Source organism: Crocuta crocuta, unplaced genomic scaffold (genome assembly GCF_008692635.1).
Source record: "Crocuta crocuta isolate KB4526 unplaced genomic scaffold, BGI_CrCroc_1.0 scaffold248, whole genome shotgun sequence".
Classification (NCBI taxonomy): Eukaryota; Metazoa; Chordata; class Mammalia; order Carnivora; family Hyaenidae; genus Crocuta; species Crocuta crocuta.
Window position 1 is genome coordinate 4,865,357 of NW_027532409.1, and position 21,739 is coordinate 4,887,095.

A 21,739-nucleotide genomic window follows, 5' to 3' on the forward strand; every position below is an offset into this window, starting at 1 on the left:
AGGACCGAGTTCTCTCCCGGCTGCACCCGAAGGTAGGCCTTGACCTTGTGGTGCCGGGCCTTGCCGTCGCTGAAGTCGATGACTCGGCACTCGTAGGTGCCTTCGTCCGTGGGCTTCACCCTTGACAGACGCAGTTTGTGGGAGATGTTGCTGCCTGCCACCTTGACCACCTGGGGAGGGGGACAGAGAGACGGTGCCCTGGCCATCAGGTGGCAGCTGAGAAGGCGGGGAGCGCTGGAGCCAGGAGCACACTCACAGCATGGGGCCCCAGAGACGCTCCCACAAGGGCCCTGGGGGGCTTGCAGGAGAGGGAGTTAAATAGCAAACTCCCCACCTCTTTTGACCTGCTTGACTCCTGTTCATTTTCAACATCACCTCCTCCAAGAAGCCCTTGATCACAACCCCTTGTTTATCTCCCTCATAACGGTCATTACAGTTTGAGAACCATTTATTTGCTGACTTGACTTTTGTTTCTTTCCCTGGCCAAACGATAAACACCAGGAGGACAGGGACGATACCCATTTTGTTCATCTTAGTGGCCATCCCGGGCCTTGTACTCTGCAAACAACCAACGCTTGTTGAATGAGTGGACTCACGCCAGGTCCTTTCTTCAGGGGAAGTGGTACCCAGCCGTTGTGCTTTCTAATTTGAGGTCACATACACACGACTAGACCCACTTTATAGATGGTGAAATGAAGGCTCAGAAAAGAAAAGCAGCTTCCTGTGGGCCCTGCGTCGGCGTGGGGCAGAGCTGGGAGCTAAAGCCAGGCCCGACTTCATGCATGCTACCCCTCCCAAGGGCGTGGCAGGCCCACCAGCGGCCACCCAGTGCTGGCGGGCCACAGGGGCGCTTCCCAGGCTCCCGAAGGAAAGAGGAGGGGTGGGTAGGCAGCAGCAAGGAGCCCGGCCCATCTGCCCTGGTTCTGAGCCTTCTGGTGGCCATGACCCCCACAAAGCGGGAAGGTATGGGCCTCTGGTAGGAGAGGAGGCACAAGATGGGGACCAGGCGGGGCTCCCAGTAGCAGCGGGGAAGCTCTCCCAGCCGCCCCTCTTGCTGTGGGGCTGAGGACCAGCCTCCCCTGCCCAGCTGGAGGCCACCGGCCCTGCCAGCTCCATCACCTCTGACCAAGGGCACAGGGAGGCCCTGTGGCCCGGCCACGCTCTCGGGCGAGTTAGGAGATGCTGTTGCAAATGCGCAGCGGGGAGCGAATTACCTCAACATCTGTTTCCCTCACGGATATTAATTATCCTTCATTTGTCAACCCTACAAGGCGCTAATGGAGTAATAATGCGAAGCGCTGGGAGCAGCCGCTCCTAGGGAGGGAGCAGCAGCCGCAGCCCTCCTGCCCCTAGACAGCAGGCAAGGCCCGGACCAGCCCTCCCCAGGCAGTCCGCTCCCCCCCACCCCGACCTTGTACCCCTTCTGCCAGCAGACACGGAGGCCTCTCAGAGAGGAGGAGGAAGTCGAGGAGCACCACCAGGGTGCTGGGAGGCTGCGTCCGACCCCGACCAGTCACCAGCACCCAGGCTCTTGGGGTGACGGATTCATCATGCGTTTGATGGATGTTTAGCAGGAGCCCACTCTGCGCTGGGCGCTGGGGTCACAACTGTGAAGCAGCCAGACCCCTGGCAATGCTGCGCGGGCTCACCGAGAACCCAGACCCCACACGGAACCCCGCACCTCAGGGACAGTCCCACGTGAGCCATGGCTCTCTCCTGCCCTGGGGTCTACCCCTTTAAGCACGATCTGGAGAAGGCAACTAACAAACACCATAACAGCAGGAAGAGTAGGGCTGGCAGCCAGTGTCTACAGAGCACTTGATCGCTGGGAGGTGATGTGCTCACAGCTTCCTGCATCAATTTTAAGCCTTGCAATAAACCCGTGATGTAGGCCCTGCTAGGCTACCCATTGCGTGGGTCAGGAAACTGAGACTCAGAGAGTTAAGGTGATTTGCCCAAGGCCATCCAGCTGGTGACAGAGACCAGGCCTTACCCACATCTCTGGTGAGCCTCCCATGACCAGGGAACCACAGGTCTACCTTTTCACCCCTTCCTACCTCCTTCCCTAGGTCCCCAGCCTTTCTTGTCTTGAGGGAGCCCAGCCCATCCTCAGACCGTATCCTATGGGTGGGGGTCCACCGTGCTGCTCCAGCTTCTTGGGGGTGGAGGAGGGAGCCTCTTGGATTCCCTCATTCACAAACCGGGCAGAGAACCCTCACACCCAGCCCTCCAGGGAGACTGGAGAGGCCAGCAGGAGAGGAGACCCCCACTCTGGAGCTTGGCTGTAAATCATAATCACCTCAGCGCTAGCATCGACAGGCCTTCGCAGTGCAATTAAGCACCTAATTATGCTGAAAGAGACAAGGCGAGTCCGTGCCATGACCAGGCTCGGCCTCCTTCCTGCTCACCCATGGCCCAGGCATGGCAGGGGCACCCCCGGGCCCTCAGGGCCAGGGTCCCTCTCCAGAGCCACCCGGGAAGAATGGACGGTGCTGATGTATGTCCACGGTGCCAGACCTCTCCTACGTGCAGCCCCACGGCTGAGCCGGAGAGTGACATGGTGGCCCCGGGAAGGTGCTGGGGTGGAGTTCGGGGGTCAGATGGTCCCTGCCCCAGGCCAGGGCCTGCTCTGAGCCCCGCCACTCCCCGTGCTCTATCAGCAGCACCCAGCCGCTTTTCATCAGCCTCTCTGCTTGTTCAGAATCCAACTCCGGGTCTCCCCGAATCTGGACCCCCGAAGGCCTCACCTGCTCCAGCCAGACCCTCCCATGTCATCCCTGCCTTTGCTCCTTCTGCCCTCCACATAATCAATCCCAGAATCCCATCCATCTTTGCTCTGAACAGCACTGGGCCCCTCCCCTCCTCTCCGGAGCCCAGCCCCCTTGCACTGGCCAGGGTCCCAGCTTCTCTCATCTGGTCATCATCCCAGCCTCCTCCCAGGTCTCCCCAAAGCCACTGAGCCCCCCCACCCCATCTGTTCCCATGACAGCCAGCCAGATCTTCACACAGTGTCCCCAACTTAGGGCCCTTCCATCAGTGGCTCCCGGCAGTGGCTGGCCAGGTCCCTCGGGGTCTCACCCCCACCTGCACCTTGGCCAAACCAGCCTCCTGCAGTCCTCCAACATACACACCCAGCCAAGATCCCCCGCTCCTAGTCCTCATCACCTCTATACTTCAGTGCTTACTTCAAATAGCACCTCCTCCAGGAAGCCCTCTGGAACCTCCAGATTAGGCCAAGTCCTCTGTTACCGGCTCAGACCCCCGGGCAGCTCTCCTCATTTTGGTGGTCACAGTTGTAATTTTACTTTTTATCAAGTGTGATGATCAGATTAACATCCATCTCCCACACTGGCCTGGGAGCACCTGAGGACAGGGACTGGGTGTGTGTGACCATGCATCTTTGAGGCCCCCACCATGCTATGGATGTTTCAGGCACTCCCAAGATGGATGGAGTGATTTTGGCTCCACGTGCATCTGGCCTCCCTGGAGGGCCTCAGGACTTAGTGCTCTGTGTACATCGTAGATCACTGCAGGAATTTAAGATAGAAGCATCCACAGCAGAAAATAAAAATTGTAGTCAACCATGAGCCACCACTTGGCCTGTTGATCCCTTGTGAAGGAGGCAGATGTTGGGCGCTCCTCAGGCTGTGGCAGCCCTCCACCGGAAACTCCAGTGTCCACATGCACGCACACCTGCGGATCAGCGGGCGGCGTTCCCAGGGGCTGGACCCATGCGGCCACTTGATCTGACAAAGGCCCCTGTCTTTTAACCATTCGTGGAGGTTTCATGGAGGTTCCAGAGGGAGGCTGCAGCAGCTTCCTGAGGCCTCTTCAGGGCCGCACCTGGCTTTTAGGGCTTGGTTGGAGGAGATGTAGGCTTTCGGATGAGTAGGCCTGGGCCACATGCACATGGGGACCCAGGTGGCCCGGGGTTCTTTCCCACTAACACAATTAACAAGATGAAGGCAGGGAAGACCCCAGGCAAAGAATTTAGTGTGTGTGTGTGGGGGGGGGGGGTTCAGCTTGTCTTAAAATTAGGAGGTTGGGACCAACTCTATTTGCAAAACTGGTTAAGGGGAAATCAGCCTAAACTCTAAAAGAAAGAACTTTCCATGAGGCCAAAAGAAGAACTTCCAGAACTTGAAGACAGCCAATTTGCCTGAGCCACAGAAATGAGGCCCTGAAGGTAACATCCTTAGCATCTGCAAGCTACCCAGGGAGATGTTTTTAGGCCAGAGGTCTTTCCCCAGGCCCCAAGTTAAATGAGATAATTGACGGGAAGCAAGGCGCTCATCATGGTTTCCGGCATATGGCGGGCACTCAATAAATGTTAGCTGCTTTATTATCATTACTGTTTTCTCACAGATGCCTGTCCTCCTACATAACTGATCTCCCTACATGATCCGGAGCTCTTTCGTTCCCTCCCCTGTCCCTGCACAGGAGCTGGGCCCCCTTTCATGTTCCAGCCACCCCCCTGCATGCTGGGAAGAGGAGTCTAATGATCACACATTCACGGAATGTTTCCAATCTACTAAACCACTCTCATTCACATGGCCAATCTCGAGGACTTCACAGTTTACAGAGTTACAGGGATGCCAGGTGCAGGCCCCTCTGTGTCCTCAGCACAGTTGATTCTGAACCTTCCCAGGGTTACCAGGGCAGCCCCAACAGGTCACCGAAGCTGATGGGACCTCCTCTCCCAGAACCCGAGACCCCACGGTGCCCACACTGCCCAGCCAGGACGCCACTCTGTTTAGCTCCCACACACGTGGTTTTCAAATTAGGTCCCAAAAGTTAAAAATCAGGAGCTGCCCCAGTTGGTTGAGCATCTGACTCCGGCTCAGGGCATGATCTCACAGGTCGTGAGTTCAAGCCCCATGTCGGGCTCTGTGCTGACAGCTCAGAGTCTGAAGCCTACTTTGGATTCTGTGTCTTCTGTGTCTCCGTCTCTCTCTCTCTCTCTCTTTCTCTCTCTGCCCCTCCCCAGCTTGTGCTCTCTCTCTTTCTCTCAAAAATAAATAAATAAACTTAAAAAAAAATTAAAAATTAAAAACCAATTAACTTTTAAAAAAATCAGGAGCTGCCCATGGCAATCAGGATTTTAGACAGCATGGGGTACCAGGCTGAGCTCCTGCCCAGCTCATTTGGTTCCTCCAGACACAGGGCCTGGGTTCCAGGCTCCACGGCCCCATAGGAGCCACTTTGTGCCTTTGCATCACCTGTACATGTACAGGCAGGGATGCACATCATGTTGGCCTGTCCTTGCATGAGAATCTGTGTCTGGGTTTATATCACTGTTGGCCTGGGTGTGTCTGTATATGTCATTCAGTTATTTATTGGGCACCTACTATGTACGAGGCACTGTACTAGGCTCTGGAAGTGTACCAAGCTCATCAGGCAGGCACAGTCCCAGCCCCACTGCCTCTAGGGGTGTTGGGGGTGGGAGGAGACATGAAACAGATACACACACGGGTGATTGCAGATGGAAACGCGGCCAGGAGGGGGAAGGGGTGCCAGCTGAGCCCCAGGGTCAAGGGAGGCATCCTGAGCTGAGCTCTGAAGGAAGAGAGAGGAGCAGTTTTCTGGGCAGAGGAAGGGGCCCACGCAAAGGCCAGGTGGTGAGAAGGAATGGGAAGGCAGCAAAGCAGCCAGTGGGGAGGGGAAGGGGAAGCCAGGTCATGCAAGATGAGACAGTGCCAAGGGTGAGAAGAGCGAGTCGAGCAGAGCCCTGAAGGCCGTGGAGACACGTCTGAGCCTTCGGGACTGCGGGAAACCAGGGTGTGCGTGTGCTCTCAGGTGTCGGCTAACTCCGTGCCTGGGTATTTAAGAGCTGTCATGTACAAGGAGGTGGTCTGTGCCTCTCTGTGAGGTTCCTAACCAGACCCCCAGAGCCCCAGCTGGAGCAGGAATCACAGGGGCTGGGGATGGGGAGTGATTGCACAATCACGCTGAGCACATTTATTTTGTTTAACTAATTAGCAGCTTCGCATTCCCCTCACGTGGGGCCTAGCAGCTACGAATTCTAATCCTCTAAGTCAATTAGATTATTCTTCCCTTTGCCTGAGACACTCCTTAAACCCCAAACAAAATCATAGCAGAGAGAGTTGCAGGTATGTTAAAATATACACAGGTCTCCACCTGGCCAGGCTTAACGGGTGGGTGTTTGGGCAAGACACGGGCATTGCCTGTGGAGAGGGTGAGGGGCACGGGTGCAGGAAGGGCTATAGCTGTCCTCACCTGGAAGCGGCTTGAATTTCCAGACCCCAACTGTGCAGACTGCACAAGTGTTGCTTTAAAGGCTCTTGTTCTCTCAGACGTCCACCTCTTGTTAGAGTGGCTGTGAGACCCTCTTCCCTGGCTACCTGCCTCTGCTCTGCCGTCTTCAATGTCCAGCATGCCCCCCTCCCCATGCCTGCTGGCGCCCACTCTTTATGCTGTGCCTTCTGCTCTGGGGCAAGGCTCCGCAGCACATCTGTGTCTCATTGGCCATGGGGTCCAGAGCTCCCCCACAAACCCTTGAAAAGTGGTGGAAGAACCAATAGAAAAGAGGGAATTTTGAGGTCACTCCACCCCCCCCCCCACATACACACTCCTACCCTGGGGGCACCTACATTTCTAATGTTTCTAGTGGATCTACTATCTCCTGCTAGGCTGATCTGATCCAGCCAAGCCCACGGTCACACATATCCCCAGGCCTGTCCCCATCCTCAGCATGCTTTTCTCTTTCCCCTCCTTTCTCAGTCACGCCTGCCTCTTCCAGACCTGGCTGGGGAAGTCCCTTCTCCACAAAAACTGTCACTCCCTGAGGCCCCTGGGTCCCCAGATGAGGCCCCAGCAGAGTCTGGAGACAAGGAGCTCAGGCCCTGAAGACAGGCAGCTTAGCCACATCATGACCACCAGCAGATCTTTGACCCCTCTAAGCCTCAGCTACCCTACCTGTAAAATGGGCAAATGCTTGGCCATTCCCTATGCAGCTGTAGCACTGATAAAAGGAGCCCATGCATAAAAGGGCCCGGCCAGTCTTGAAATCTTTCAGCTGTAGTTTACCGTCCCCCCCCACCACCCCACCCCTGGGGGCCAGGCTGACCCAAGTGACCGTGACATGCCACCACAGTCAGTCGTGATGGGCTGAAAAAAGCCAGCTTAGTCTCATTAGACCCTGTTGGTTTCCCAAATAAAAAATGCTGCTGAGACAGACACAAAGCATCTGGGATGCACACAGCCTTGGCCCCGACAGGAGGGAATGCGTCTTCTCTCCTCGTCATTTTTTGTGCCTGTCATTCAATGAACTTGAAAGATCTGCGTCTTTTAAAAAACAGAACGAGGCCATTTTTCCCCCTTTCTTTTTTCTTCTCCTCCATCTTCGTGCCCAAGCTCCGAGCTGAACTGGACCCTTCCTTTTTTTTTTTTTTTTTTTAAATTACAGCTGTGTCCTCCATTAGAGCCCTTGCAAGAAGTCATTACCAAAACTCACACTTATTTTGGTGGCGTCCTTCCCTGTGTCTTCCTGCTGAGATGCTTTTAGCTGTCGGGAGGGAGCGGGAGGGGCAGAGAGAGCAGAGACAACACGTTAGCATCGCGGGGCGGGAGCACAGGACAATAGCTAAGATTGTAGCTATATGGCAAGAGACGCTCTGGGGTCTGGAGCCGGGCGTCCCTCAGCTCTGTGTCGCCTCGGGGTGGGGGTGAGTCAGAGCCAAGGAAGATAGAGAGGGTGCCGGTCAAACTGTGCAGTGCATTTAGCTGTGTGGGGATGTGGGGGTCTGAGGGCATGGGTCAGCCTGCCTGGGAGGTCTGTTGGCTCGTCAGTCTCTACACTTGTGTCTCTGTCTGAGTGTGTTTGCACTGTCAGGTGTACCACATCCCTGATCGTGTGTTTGTGGCAAATCCTATCAGAGTCCTGCCCACGTACTGTTCCCTGTAGGCTGACCCCAGATGCTTCCAATCGCAAATACCTGCAAATCTGTGCCCACGTGCTTCCTCTGACCGCCCCCTCCCCCGCCCCGGAGTCCTCTGAACCCCGTGAGAAGGGCTGCAGAGCTGACACAGAGTTCAGTATGTATCTGTGAATATGTTAGAGGCTACTTCACGAACGCGCCGGAATGTGCGCGCATGCCTGGTGTGCACCTGCAGGCGCCTGAGCATTTACGTGTCCGTGTGTTCCGTGGGCAGATATGCACGTGTTTGGGTATTAGCTGCGTCCACCACGTGTAAGAATGGAAGCGTCTTAGTTTGGGTTCCCCCAGAAGCAGACCTTGAGACAAAGATTCAAGTGCAATTAGTCCACCTGGGAGGGCAACCCCGGTAGGGGCGTGGGTGGTTGAGACCACCAAGGGGAGGAAGCCAATATAGCTCTCCCCGGGGGCACTGGGGGTCCCCTGTCCCCTGGGGGCAGCTGGGCACTTCAGGGAGAGAATGCAGGGCTCTGCAGTTACCCCAGCGGCGGGCGAGGTCGCAGGGGCGCGTCCTCCAGGTTTGTCTGCCAGCCCTGGACCGCCTTGCTGGCCAGCAGGCTCCACTGCCCAGAGGAAACCTCAGCAGAGCTGGGAGGGGCTCGCAGTGGGCCTGGTGGCGGGTGTGTGCGGGGCGCCAACAGCGTCTGTTCCAGTGAGTGCGTGCGCAGTGGCTGGGTCGCCCGCCTTGCCCTGTAACCTCTGGCCTCAGTTTCCCCGCCTGCACACGGAAGGGAGGGACTCTGCTCTTCGGAGGGGCCTTCGTGCTCTGGCCCTTCCACGTGCTCAGCCCAGGTCTGCCTCCTGCTCCCGCCCTGGGGGCCGGGGTTCTCCCAGCCTAGCTCGGGGGTCACCCAGGGGGCGGTACCTGGTTCGAGGCCCACGCCTGCTTGTCGGTCCAGTCCCTGTGGCTCCGCACGTACCACCACTGGATCTCCAGCGAGTAGGAGGGGGAGCCGCTGCCGCGGAAGGAGCAGGCCATCTCCACGTCCTCGCCCGTCCGTGCCGTCATGTCGTGGGGCGTCTCTGTGAACAGGGCTGTGCGGAGAAAGTGGGGGAGGAGTGGCCGGGGCTCAGGAGACAGCAGTGCCGGTGGGCTGGCCAGTGGGAATGGCCTGGCTTCACACTCGGCCCCTGGAGGAGCTCATCCAGGCCAGGGCCAGGGGTGTGGCTCAGCCTCCGGCAGGACACCGACCGCCCCACCCCAGGCGGGTCTCCATCCCAGAGTCCCTGGGGGCAGGGGACACCCACCCAGGTGAGGGACCAGAGGAGGGCCTGGTTAGAAGGCATGAGCAAGGAGCCCTGGGAGGAAATTGCCATTTTCGTTAATCCTTCCAGATTTTTCTAGTCAGCCCCACCAGTCTCGCTCCCGGATTATCCCCGACCCCAGAGCACAGCAGCCAGCAGCAGCCTTGCAAGACCAAGTCGGACCTGGCCAGCCTCCCACTTAGAAGCCACCCGGCTGCCCGTCTCCTCTCTGTCCTGTGAGCGTGCCTCACTTTTGCCCTGACCGTACCCAACGTCTGGAATGCTCTATCCTTGGTCTCTCTTTGCCCAACTGGCTCCTTTATCACTCAAAGCTCAAACTTGGCCCCTCGGAGAGGCCTTCCTTGACCACCCGGGGTAGGATCCCCCTCACCCTGACCTCCTGCCCACCGGGTCACCGTCACATGCGTCCACGGCAGGCACTGCCTGCCCGGCTCCTGGAGAGCAGGGAAGTGGAGCTCCCACTGCCGCTCCCAGCCCCCAGCAGGTGCCCTGTGTGTGTACTGAGTGGGTGGAACATTCTCCATCCTCTGACAGCCCCCCAGGTGCGGTGGGAGCCACACCTGCCTCCCGTCCTTCACGAGGCCCGGCTCCCCATGAAAATCCCAGGGCAGGCACTTCCCCTGACCCAGCAGGAGCCCTGCCCCCCCCCCCACACCGACAGGTAAACGAGAAAACAAATCCCTGTTTAACGTGGCCGTGCCCCTCCCCACCATATGTTCTGTCTCCTGTCTCTGCAAACGAATACTGTCCGGAGATGCCATTAGAATTCTCTCCTCTTCTCAGGAGGGATTATCTCGCCCTGGCAACACGCAGGTCACCCAGGGAACGTGTCCGTCCCCTCTGCCCGGTGCCCCACCTGGCTGCTACGGCCTGCCGGGACCCCCACCCCCGGGTGCCGATCTGCCACCACCTAGCCCCAGTGGTCCCTCCAGTGTGTCCCCGGCAGGGACGTGAGGGTCCCGCCCTGGGGCCACGTGCCTCCTGCCCTTCCTCCAAGATTCCAAGGGCTTTGGGAGCATCAGGATTGACAAACAGCTCCACCTGCAAGTCCCTGCCTTTTCTGCTGGACACACAGGGTGTCCGTGTGGAGCCTGACTCCGGGAACTGGGTTCTGGGCTCAGATAGTTTGCAAGGTCCCTGATCCCAAAGGTTAAAGGTTTATGAGACAATTCCTGGAGGTTTCCCACATTCTGTGAGGTCAGGGAGGGACTGGCCGCCGCTCCAGAAATNACTCGGTTAAGCGTCTGACTCTTGATTTTGTCTCAGGTCCTGAGCTCACGGTTCGTGGGTTCTAGCCCCACATCTGGCTCTGTGCTGTCAGCTCAGAGCCTGGAGCCTGCTTCAGATTCTGTCTCCCTCTCTCTCTGCCCCTCCCTGCTTGTGCTTTCTCAAAAATAAATAAGCATTAAAAATTTTTTTTTAAAAACTTTAAAATATATATATACATGTTAAACAAAAAGGAGAATGAGTGTTTGAATTACTGCACATGTGCCCAGTGAGGTGTAAGGTGCCTTCACGAGCATTGGGACCGTCCTTATTCCCACGGGGCAGGAGACAAAACCAGGCTCCTGGAGGGAAGGTACTAGGCCATGCTTTTGCCTTTCCGGGTGCCCAGGCCCCAAACTGTAAATCCGTCCTTGACCCCCCCCCCCTCTTATAGCCCACATTCAGTCTGCTGGGAGCCCTGTTTCAATTGAAATGTAAATAGCCACTTTTAGGTAATGGCCACTGTATTGGACAACACAGCTAATACATTTATGTTGTGTTTATTGTCTGCTTTCCCTGGAGGCAAGGACTGTGCCTGTCTTGTGCACAGATATATCCCCAGGTCCTAGAACAGTGCCTGGCACATAGTAGGTGCTCAATAAATACTTTTTAAAAATGTTTATTTATTTTTAAGGGGGCATATGGGCAGAGAGAGAGGGAGACACAGAATTGGAAGGAGGCTCCAGGCTCTGAGCTGACAGCACTGAGCCTGATGCAGGGCTTGACAAACCCACGAACCGTGAGATTATGACCTGAGCCAAAGTCGGACACTTAACCTACTAGACTACTCAGGTGCCCCTCAATAAAGCCTTGTGAGTGAATGAATGAATGAGTAGCAGCAGAGCAGGGTCCAGAGCCAAGAGGTCTGTACCCTGAGAATCCTGGGCCAGGCCCAGCCCTCCCCACCTCCCCTGATGCCAACCTGTTGCTCAAGCAGGACTGAAAGGGGCCATCGAGGCCTTGAGCCACGAAGAGGAGCTGAGAGGTGACCAGTGAGCCCTTGGCCCCTTGTCCTGGGACAGCTGGATTTTGCCTCGATCCAGACCCAGGATCCTTTGCAAGCTGGGGAGAAGTAGGGGCGGATCCAAAGCAGACAGCAGTGGGACCTGGCTGGCCTGAGACTGTGAGAGGTGTGACCTGCAGGTGCCACTGCAGAGCCACAGGAACCAGGAAGTACTCGCCCTTTTCCCTCCCGCGCATGGGGAAAGGGGTCCACAGCTGCTTGGGTCACGCACTAGGCAGGGCAGAGCCAGCCCTCGAACCCCGGCCTGTGTGACTCCGCCTCCACGCTTCTCCTCTGCCTAGGCACGCGTGAGTGGGGGAAGTGTGTCTGGCCGACAGAAGAGAGACGGTTCGCAGGGGTCTCATGGTGGCAGGAAGGGCAGAGATGGGCTCTCCTTGGACGGGGACTCCATCGGGGGACCTGGAGAGGGGCCAGACCTCCATCCACGCTCGCTCAGCCTCCCCTGTCCACAGGCCCCCCCAGACTGATCAAAAACCCCATCCCAGCCCACCAGTTCTTTTTACTGATACAGTAAGCAAGGCTCAGAGAGAGTGGCGTCTGGCCTGGGGTTCCGCAGCAGCCAGGGGACAGGAAGCTCAGGCCCCAGGCCCCCTCGCCCCCAAACAGCCTTGGGGGAAGACCCCTTCATCTGGCCACGGGTCCCCTCCCCATCCTAGTAATGGTCCTGTAGAGGGCGCTATCCAGCAGAAACCGCGCACACGCCCTGCTTGTGAGGCAGGTACAGAATTTGTTAATTTTCTAGTAGCCACATCGAAAAAGTTAAAAAAAATTTTTTTTAAACAGATGAAATTAATTTTAATCATGCATTTTATTTAACCCAAGATATCAAAAAAATTATTTCAACATGTCATAGAAATTATTAATAAGACATTTTACATTCATCCTTGTGCTAAATCTTGGCGATCCAGCATGTACTTTACACGATTACAGTACATCTCAATTGAGACAAGCCCTTCTGGCAGATGAATCTCCCCTCCCCCCACCCATGTCCCCACTGCTCAAAGGAGGCAGCCAAGGCCCAGTGCAGGGCAGTGACCCTTCCCAGGCCACACAGTGGAGCCTGCATTTGAACCCAGGTCTGTCTGACTTCCAAGACCATGTTCTTCCCAGAGTACTTAAATTCTCTTGGTTGCAGAGGTCTTTCTTAAAAAAGTAACAGGCCAGAGGCACCTGGGAGGCTCAGTCCATTAAACAGCTGGCTCTTGATTTCGGCTCAGGTCATGATCTCATGATTCGTGGGATAGAGCCCCGCGTCAGGGTTTGTTTGCACTGACAGTGAGAAGCCTGCTTGGGATTCTCTTTCTCCCTCTCTCTCTGCCCCTCCCCTGCTCATTCTCTCTCAAAAATAAATAAACTTGAAAAAAATAAAGAGTCTAAAATGGCCAACCTCGCAGAGCCCTGCGGGGCAGGCCGGGGACCACAAAGGCTTGGGCAAGCACAAAGGAGGCCTCTCACCCAGCCTGAGGCATTCAGGGAAGACTTCCCAAAGGAGGTGCTGGGCTCCCTACCTACCCCCCAGCCGCAGGCGGGGCAGGTGGTCCTGAGCCAGGAGTGGGGAAGGGCTTTGGGCAGGAGGGTGGATAGAAATCTGGCTCCAAGAACTCCTGGAACCAGGTGAGTCATCTGTGGGTGCAGCCACCACCTCCTCCCCCTCAGTGACTCTGGTCCCAGGGTCTCCTGACCCCCTCAGACCCTTCCAGGACCTGCCTTCAGGTGCAGTGGGGGGAAGGCCCCTCAGGACCCCACAGGCTCCAACCTCAGTGGTGAAGGGGCCAATGTGTCTGTCAGACAAGTGGCGAAACCAAGGTTCTGGGCATTTGAGGCAGACTCTGAGTCCCCCTGGTCACGGGCAGCAACACGCGGGGCTGTCCCCCGACCTGCCCCTGAAGGAGAAGCAGTGTATGCGGGTGAGCGCCTGGAGCGCAGAACTGGAACCGGGGACGGAGGATGGAGCCTGTTTCTGCCAACAGACAGGCTGTGTGACCTGGGGGACACCTCTCCCCTTCTCCAAGCCTCGTCTGCTCCTCTGTCCCATGGGGGTGGGGGTGGGGGTCAGGCCTGTGGTCTGAGAAAGCCACTGGCTCAGACAGTCTGAGGGAGAAGGTGATGTGTGTCCTGACAGCCCTGTCCTGGGCACTGGGAAGGGGAGGGGGCGCATGGCAGCCAGGCCAGAAGATGAGTGGACCCTGACAAGCAGAGTCCGGGGGAAAGGAAGGGTGTGAGCCAAAGCAGGAAGACAGAAATCCAGAGAGCTTGGTTGCTGTTGTTCAAAAGAATCCATACCATTTATTAAGCATCTACTCACGCCTAGCACCATGCAGGCACTGTCTCTAATACTCTCTAATCCGCTCACCCCCATTTGACAGATGAGGAAAACGAGGCTCAAAAAGATGACAGGACTTGCCCACGGTTCCCACAGAGCTGGGTGTGGAACCTGGGTCTGACCAGCAGTTGTGACCAAGACCCGGGGGCCCAGCAGCCCCCATCAGGGTTCGGTTTGAGCTGATCAGGAAAAGTTCAGCCACCAGCTTCCCTTCCTTCTGCATCCCACTTGCACACTGCCAGAGTTGGGAGCTCAGTTCCTCATACCTCCCCTGCAACTGGGCAGCTCTAATTGGCCCAAGGTTCTTGTTTCCTAACCTAACTCCGTGAGACAGGATAGCGCATGAACACCAGAAACTGGGAGGTGAGCCACCTAACTTTGCTGATGACAGTGCGGTGATAACGTCTAAGACACAGGGCACTTGCATCGGGCCAGGCACTGTGCCACCCTCTTCACGGACATGCTGCTGTGGGGGAAGTGTGATGCTTATTATCCCCGTAGTTCAGGTGGGGAAGCTGAGGCCCAGAGAGGTCAAGGACTTGCCCAAGGCCACAGAGAAAGCGTGAACATTTGAACCCAGTTCTAGAGCGCTTGAGAGCAGAGCCCGTAACTTCTAGACCTTGTTCCTGCGGCCCCTCTGCCTCGTCCCTCCCCCACCCCCTTCCCTCCAAACACCCAGAGCTCCCCCCCCACCCGCTCCAGTTAGCTGCCTGCTGAGTCTGGGCCAGAAAATCCACCTCTCCTCCTTAACTTCCTCCTGTCCTGAGCCTCCTTCCCTGCCCAGGGAACTCCTCATGGCCAGTCCCTGGGGGAGGCTGGCATAACTGTAGATTTTAGAGAAGGCTGCAATTGTGTTCTCCTGCCCCAGGGCCTGAGATGGGCTGGGCTAGCTGGGAAGACAATTAAAACGGGTGTCCACAAATTAGGATTCTGCAGGAGCAAGAGAAAGGGGCCTGATTGAATGCAACCTCTTCTTCCTTTCCGCTTTTAATTGGGGGAGCAATGCAGTCATTAACCCCAAGCCCGCTTATCAGGGCATTGTCAGCAGGAAATAACTCTGTGGCCCTGGCCCATGTCAGTGGGTTTGGTTTCTGGTAAAGGCAGAGGATGACTTGGAAGAGCTTGTCTGCCCTTCAAGAGCAGGTCCTGACCTCCTTCGTAACCTTCCAGGCCCTGGTTCAATGTCTAGGGCTTGGCCTTCAGGCCTGGGTTCGAATCCTGTTTCTTCTGCTCCCCAGCTATGTGACCTGGACAAGCCCCTTTACCTCTCTGAACCTCCGCTCTTCTTTATATGAAAAAAAGAGAGGAGAGAATGCCTCATGCTTACCATATAGTAGGTGCTCAACAAATATCACTCCCTTCTCTCACATTCTAGCTCAAAATTCTGTCCCCTCGGAAGATTTGACAGATGCTCCTTGCAGCTCCGTCAGATTATGCAGTGGGTACAACAGCCGTATCTCACTCATACCTGGGCCCGTGTGCGACTACCCATCCTTTAGTCCTGTATCTGCTCCTTCCTCAGTTTGCTCCTGACAGCCGCCTACCAGTGACACACAGGCAGGCCGCAGGGGACTTGTCCACCAAAGGCAGCCCCAGCCCACTCCCTGCCTCCCTGCATCTCTGAGGCCAGACCGTCTGGCCCCAAATCTCCTCTCTCCTTCTGCACAGTCCCCCTTGCCCTTTTCGTCTTCAGATCCGTGGCTTGAGGCTGCCTTCTCCAGGAAGCCTGCAGGGACTGGACCCATCGGTCTCTGCCAGAGTGAGGGCAGGTTCCCCTTGAAGACCAGTAAAAGGATCAGCTCCTTGTCAGGGGAACCAAGGCAAAAACGGAGCTCGAGGGAGGCCAGGAGGGCAGAGCAGAGAGAGGCCCCGACGGCCCCTAGGTCCCCACTCAGCCCGTCCCTGGCTGCGCCCTAGCTGGTCATGGCCCGCTCAAAGTCCTCCAGTGAGGAATGCATACACAAAATGTGGGCTGTCCACACAGTGGAATAGGATTCAGCCTTAAAAAGAGGGCAATTCTGACACGGGCTCCAACACGCATGAACCTGGAGAACACGATGCCGAGTGAAATAAGCCAGGAGCCAGAGGACGAGTGCTGCGTGGTTCCACTTATGTGAGGCCCCAGCGCCGTCAAACTAGACACAGAAAGCAGAGGGGGGCTGCCGGGGGCTGGGGGAGAGGAGAAGGGAGCGGNCTGCTGCACAAAAATCTGAATATATTTGTTGCCACTGAACTGTACACTTAAAAATGGTTAAAATGGTAAATCTGATGTTGTATAAATTTTACCACTATTTTTGTTAAAGCCTCCCGTGGCTTCCCTGGCCTGCAGCAGTGGTTTTCACACAAGAATTTCCCTGGGGTTGTGCCCGGAACACTCCCCACCCCCACCCACATCCCACGCACGGGGGGCCCCTCACCTCATTCAAACCTTTGCTCCCGTGTCCCCTCCTGCGTCTTCCCCATCCTGACTGTCCCCTCGTCACTACTTCACGCTTTTCCCTCACCACTTACACTAACATACTCTCTCATGCGTCTCACTCACCGCCCCACCCCCAGCCTGAGGGTAAGCCCTTCAAAGACTGGAGATTTGGAGCCTGCTGTTTACTGTGGGTTCCTGGCAGCTGGAGTGATGCCAGGCACGCAGTAGGTGTTCAGTGAACACTGGCTGCTGTCACGCATGACATACAGGATAGCTCTGGCAGAAGGCAGAGAAAGGACCCCAACCCCCGGCTCAGGGACCCCTGGGAGCTCCAGGAAACACACTCGGGGACGCTGAGTCAGGTTCTCGGCTCTGCCGAACACTGACGGGGACCCCTCCTGCCTCTCCCAGTCACTCGCGTGTGTCCCCCCTGGAGCCCGGTTCCTGGAATCCCAGCTCACAGGTGGCCCGTGCCCAGAGACGCCCTCCCTGCCAGGGCTGGGGGCCCCTGATGGTCCCTGAGTCGTGCCCTGCCCCCACTGGAGCACGTTACTAAGGTGTCTGCGTCGTCCCCAGCCCGGGAGGTCCCTCAGCCCAGGGCCCCCGCTGCCAGCTGGGGGTGGCACTCAGAAGGCGGTTAGGCAGGAGCTGAACGGGGGAGTGAACGGATGAATGAATGAAGGTAGAAAGGTCACACAAACCCCCACAGGACATAAGTTTGAGGCTGTAAGGAAAAGAGCAAACCAAACAAGGGAGACAGACCTCTTTTGTTTGCTGGGTACTTACTAGGTGCCAGAATGGAGTTTGGGGCGGACTTGTGCCCACAAGGGCAGGGACAGGGACAGACAAATGGACACTGTGGACACAGCAGCCTGGGAGGTCCTGGTTGGGCCCCAGCAGGCCGGGCCTCTCCCTGCCCCTTCTGGCCCTCATGACCACAGGCCGCCCGAGCCCAGCCCGGCCCACACGGGCCCTGCCAGACCGACAGGCAGGCTCCCTGAGAGGGCCCATAAAGTTGTCATATGAAGTGCGACCAGGAATGAAACGGGATAATAAATACAGGCGGGCAGTGCCAGGAAGGGCAGTGGCTGCTTTGCGGGCGGCTCTCTGCATGCTTGAGGCCCGTGGACCAGCACCATCAAGCCTGGGATCAGACACAGATCGTCACAGATCCCATCAGACACAGGATCATCTCTCCGACTGGAGGCCACAACACGCCAGAAACGGATGCGTCTGATCCCACACAATCCCCCAGAGCCACCCTGCATGTTGTCAGGGATCGTTGACTCCTTCCTACAGGTGGGAAAACTGAGGCTCACGGAGGTTTGCTGCACGTCAGGGACTCTGAGGAGCTGGGATTCAGGCTCAGGCCTTGGGACCCGAGTCCAAACTCTTCCCCTGTCCTCTGCTGGTGCTGGAACCACAGTGATGAAGGCAGGAAGTGAGGGGTGTCCACAAGAGGGCCCCTGAAACTCCCCCCACCACTTACCTCCCTCCATGCCCGAGCCTTTTCCAGCAACTTGCGGAGAACCGGAGGCCCTCAGGGAAGGAAACCCCTCTAGGCGCTGTCTGTACACCGGACCCTACTTCATCCTTCCAAGGACTATTTATTGTCAGTCCCATTTCACAGAGGGAGGTGTTAAGATTCAGAGAGGGAGTGTCAGTGCCTGAGGTCACACAGCATGAGGGAATAAAGCCAGATTTCAGCCCCAAGGCTGACTGCAGAATTTCCCAACCAGAACCTGAGTCCATTTCAGCTCCTTTCCCCTTCTGTTCTAAAAAGCGTAACTCCTTGGGGGCCATTTCCAGAAACCTGCTCTGTGCCCAGCTCAGCTGGTGGCCAGGGTTGCAAGGCCCGTGGCCACTTTAACTCCCAGCTGGGACGCAGAACAGGGGAAAGGCTGCAGAGGGCGGGCTCAGTGGAGCCCCAGCTCATCTGTGAATCTCACCTTGCTCCAGAAATCAGGAGATGTAAAATGTCTGTAAGAGGAAAACCCAGCCAGACCGGACAGAAAAGCTCCCAGGGTCTGAGAATCCTGGCTGCGTGGAAGCAGCAGGCAACAGCCAGTCTTCCCCTCCCTGGGGATGGGTGCAGAGCGTCTGCTCAGGGATGGGCTCGGGAGGCACACCAACATTCTCTGGCAGGCTGCGTGCAGCTACAGGGATCCAGCTTGTTTCGTCTTGGAGTGGACAAGCACTCCTCTTCTCAAGAAGTGGGAGAAGGCACTTTGTACAAAAGCTCAGTGAACTGCAGTGTGCCTTAGCGGGAAGATGGCGGCCGGGGCATTCCGTGGGGGCTCGAGTCCTCCCCGCAAACGGAATGAAAGAGATCAATCTTCATGGACACCGACGTGTCCTGGGCTTCCCAAGATGCGGCCCACAGTCCACAGGAAGGGCAGACACACAGACCAGTGACTATTGTATGGACAACAGCTGGGACTGAGCCTGCATTGCCATGCACAGTTGTTCAGGGTGTGTACCATCCACACAGCCATGAATCATACCCTTCCCCCCAGCCCAGAGACATGCAGAGCACAACTGTATGCAGAAGCTTGGGATGCAGGTACAAATGTGAGGGAAGATCAAGGCAGGCCCACATCTGCCTGGACTCAGGGCTGGCTTCTAGGAGGTGGGGCACATTTGGACTTGGAGGCTGCTTGGAGTCGGCACGGTTAGGAGGAGCTCCGGACAGGAAAGGGCACACCCGAGGGAGAGTCTCCCACGTCCAACCTTTTGGGGACCACCTTCACCATTTCTGCAGGATCCCTGATACACCTGCACTATTACTTAATATTTATTTTCAAAGCATCCTTCCCTTTTTACTTAAATAAATTCAGCTTAAAAGGAGACTTTTATTACTGCCATAAACAGAAAATCAGCATCACTTGCCATAAATAGAGGGTAACTGTAAAAATAAACACTATGAGAACCAAACGGCATCTGTAAATCCTAGCCAGGGAAGGCGGCTTGCTGAAGGCTATGGGCCTCAGTCTCCATTCTCCTGCATTAACAGGGGAGTCTGGCGAGAGTTACGCATTAAATTCAGAGCAGCGCCAAGCAGAGACTCTTCTCGATCAGAAGGGCTTGGGACGCAGGGCCTGCTGAGGGCCGGACACAGCGGGCAGCCACCGCCACTGTTACCGCTGTCACGGGCTCTGGCGCCCTCAGCCGCTGTCCTGCTCCCCCATTCGTCCCTGGGCCCCACCTCCAGGCCCCGGCTTGCAGAGGCCCACGGACCTGGAGCCTCCCTGCCACTCACTTGTCACAACGCTACCGAGCCTGCCAGTCCGGCTGATGGGGCAGCCTCCTGCCTGAGCCACAGCCAGGCTCCCTGCGTCTTGCACGCGGTCAGGACGAACACCCACTTCTGGCCTGAGGAGGCCCGCGTGGGGCGGACCCTCGTCAAGCGGCCTCTGTCTGATCCGGGCAGAGGCCTCCTTGGTCTCCGCAGCCTCGGGCTCCACAGGCCTTGGCCCGCGCAGGGGACTGTTGATGTGGTGTCTAAAGCAGGGGAGGGGACAGGAGGAAGCAGAGGGACTGGGTGGGGGGCAAGGACCCCCAGGATTCACCCGTGGGGATGCCAGCTGCAGCTCTGGCCTGACTCACTGTGTCGCTCTGTGTAAGTTACTCCACTTCCCAGAGCACCCATCCCCGCATGTGTCATTTTTTTTTTTTTTTGAGAAGGGGGAGGGGCAGAGAGAGAGGATCCCAAGCAGGCTCTGCGCTGAGGAGTGCAGAGCCCGATGCGGGGCTCAAACCCATGAACCGTGAGACCATGACCTGAGCCGAAACCGAGAGCTGGATGCTTATTTCAAAGATTCAAAGAACTAATGCAGGTGATGAGTCTATTTCCACGTATGGGACACACGCAGTAGAGCCTCAACGCCCGCTGGTCCCCGGTGGCGGCCACTCACTGCTGAGTTTTATAGACACATTAGGACATTCGTCCAGGTGGGGTCCCTGCGCAGCCCCGCTGATGGGGAGGAGGGCTGCTCCTACCAATAAAAATTCAAACAGCTAATATTTTGAGCCCTTACTATGTGCTAAGTGCCTAGTGATGCTGAGCCTCGGTTTGCTCATCTGTAAAAGAGGGGTGATAAGTACCTCGGAAGGTCATTGCATGCGGCACGCGGACTGTCCCACAGAGTATGTGCTACAGAGGGGTTTCCTCTGTATTTATAGTTAGTTTCTAACTGAAGTAAAATTCACTTTGCAACATTAACCATTTTAAAATGAACAAGCCGGTGGTACTCAGTGCATTCACACCATCCTACAGCCCCCATCTCCATCTCGTCCCCAAACATTCTCATCCCCCCGAAGGGAAACCCCGCACCTGGGAAGCAGTTACGTGCCATTCTCGTGACCCCTGGCAGCCACCGATCTATGTTCTGTCTCTGGATCTGCCTATTCTGGATATTTCATACAAACAGGAAAATATATGGTCTTTGGGGACTGGCTTCTTTCACTTAGCATAATGTTTTCAAGGTTCATCCACATTGTAGCATATATCGGATTTCATTCCTTTTTATAGAGATGCTTCTTTAATAACATAAACTATCTCCCCGAATCTCCATGACATCCTGGGAAGTAGCCACTGTCACTGTCACCCTCTGCTTCTTATGGGTGAAGAAACTGAGGCACCAACAGAGGGAGGATTTGCCCGCCCCCCCACCCCCCTCCTGCCAGGCAGCCTGACACGGGTGGGCGGGCAGGGCTGGCGCCTGCGGCAGGGGACAGGGTGCCTCCCAAGGCCACGGGCGCATATTGAGGGAGACAGCAGCGGAATTACAAATCTAGGGAGATTTAAGGAGACTGAAAATATTCTGGCACTTGCAGGATTGTGGGAGTTGAGCAGGTTTCCCCAGTGGAATTCCCGCCTCCTCTTCCCACACATCTGGGCCACAGGGAGTGAAGGGGTTTGGGAGGGAGGGAGGCAAGTGTGACAATGTGCGGAGAGCCAGGGACAGGGCAGGAGCCAGAATGGAGGAGCCAGGGACAGGAGAAGGCAAAGAGGCATCCTGATGTTTGTGCGGGTGCCGTTTCTTCCCCACCCCTCACCTGGATATCCTGCAGAGCCAGTGGCGTGAGCCCATTGCATGGATGGCTCGTCAGGATAGAGAGCTTGAGGGGGGTCAGGCCTTGAGCCCAAGTGTCTGACCCCAAAGCCCAGACATGTGCCACCCTTGCTGCCTGCCAGGGGTAGAGACGGAGGTGAATGGAGGAAGCCGAGGGGAGCCGCACCAGCCACAGGGATGAGCGGCAGGGCCTGAGCCCGGGAAGGTGCGCCCCTCAAGTCCACGGAGAGGGAGAGATGGGTGCGGCCAGGGAGCACCAGGGCCGTGAAGAACAGAGAAGGGGAAAGGGCACCTGAAAGCCAGGTGTAGAGACCAACAGCAGGGGGGAAACTGAGGCAGACTCTGGGGGCCATGCCGCCTCCCTGGGACCTGGCGTGGGTCAAACACAGTCCCCCTTGGGACCTCATACGT

At 56.7% G+C, this 21,739-nt stretch overlaps 1 protein-coding gene across 1 annotated transcript in view; it reads right to left on the bottom strand.

Annotated features, from left to right (window-relative positions):
• VSTM2L (V-set and transmembrane domain containing 2 like) overlaps nt 1-21,739 on the bottom strand; it is a 52,656-nt gene that overhangs the window by 1,535 nt on the left and 29,382 nt on the right. Inside the window, exons 4-6 of the mRNA XM_077778886.1 lie at nt 8,821-8,990; nt 7,475-7,525; nt 1-170 (exon numbers count right to left, since the gene is read on the bottom strand). Of these exons, the coding sequence (XP_077635012.1) occupies nt 1-170; nt 7,475-7,525; nt 8,821-8,990 (391 nt within the window). The remainder of the gene's footprint in view (nt 171-7,474; nt 7,526-8,820; nt 8,991-21,739) is intronic.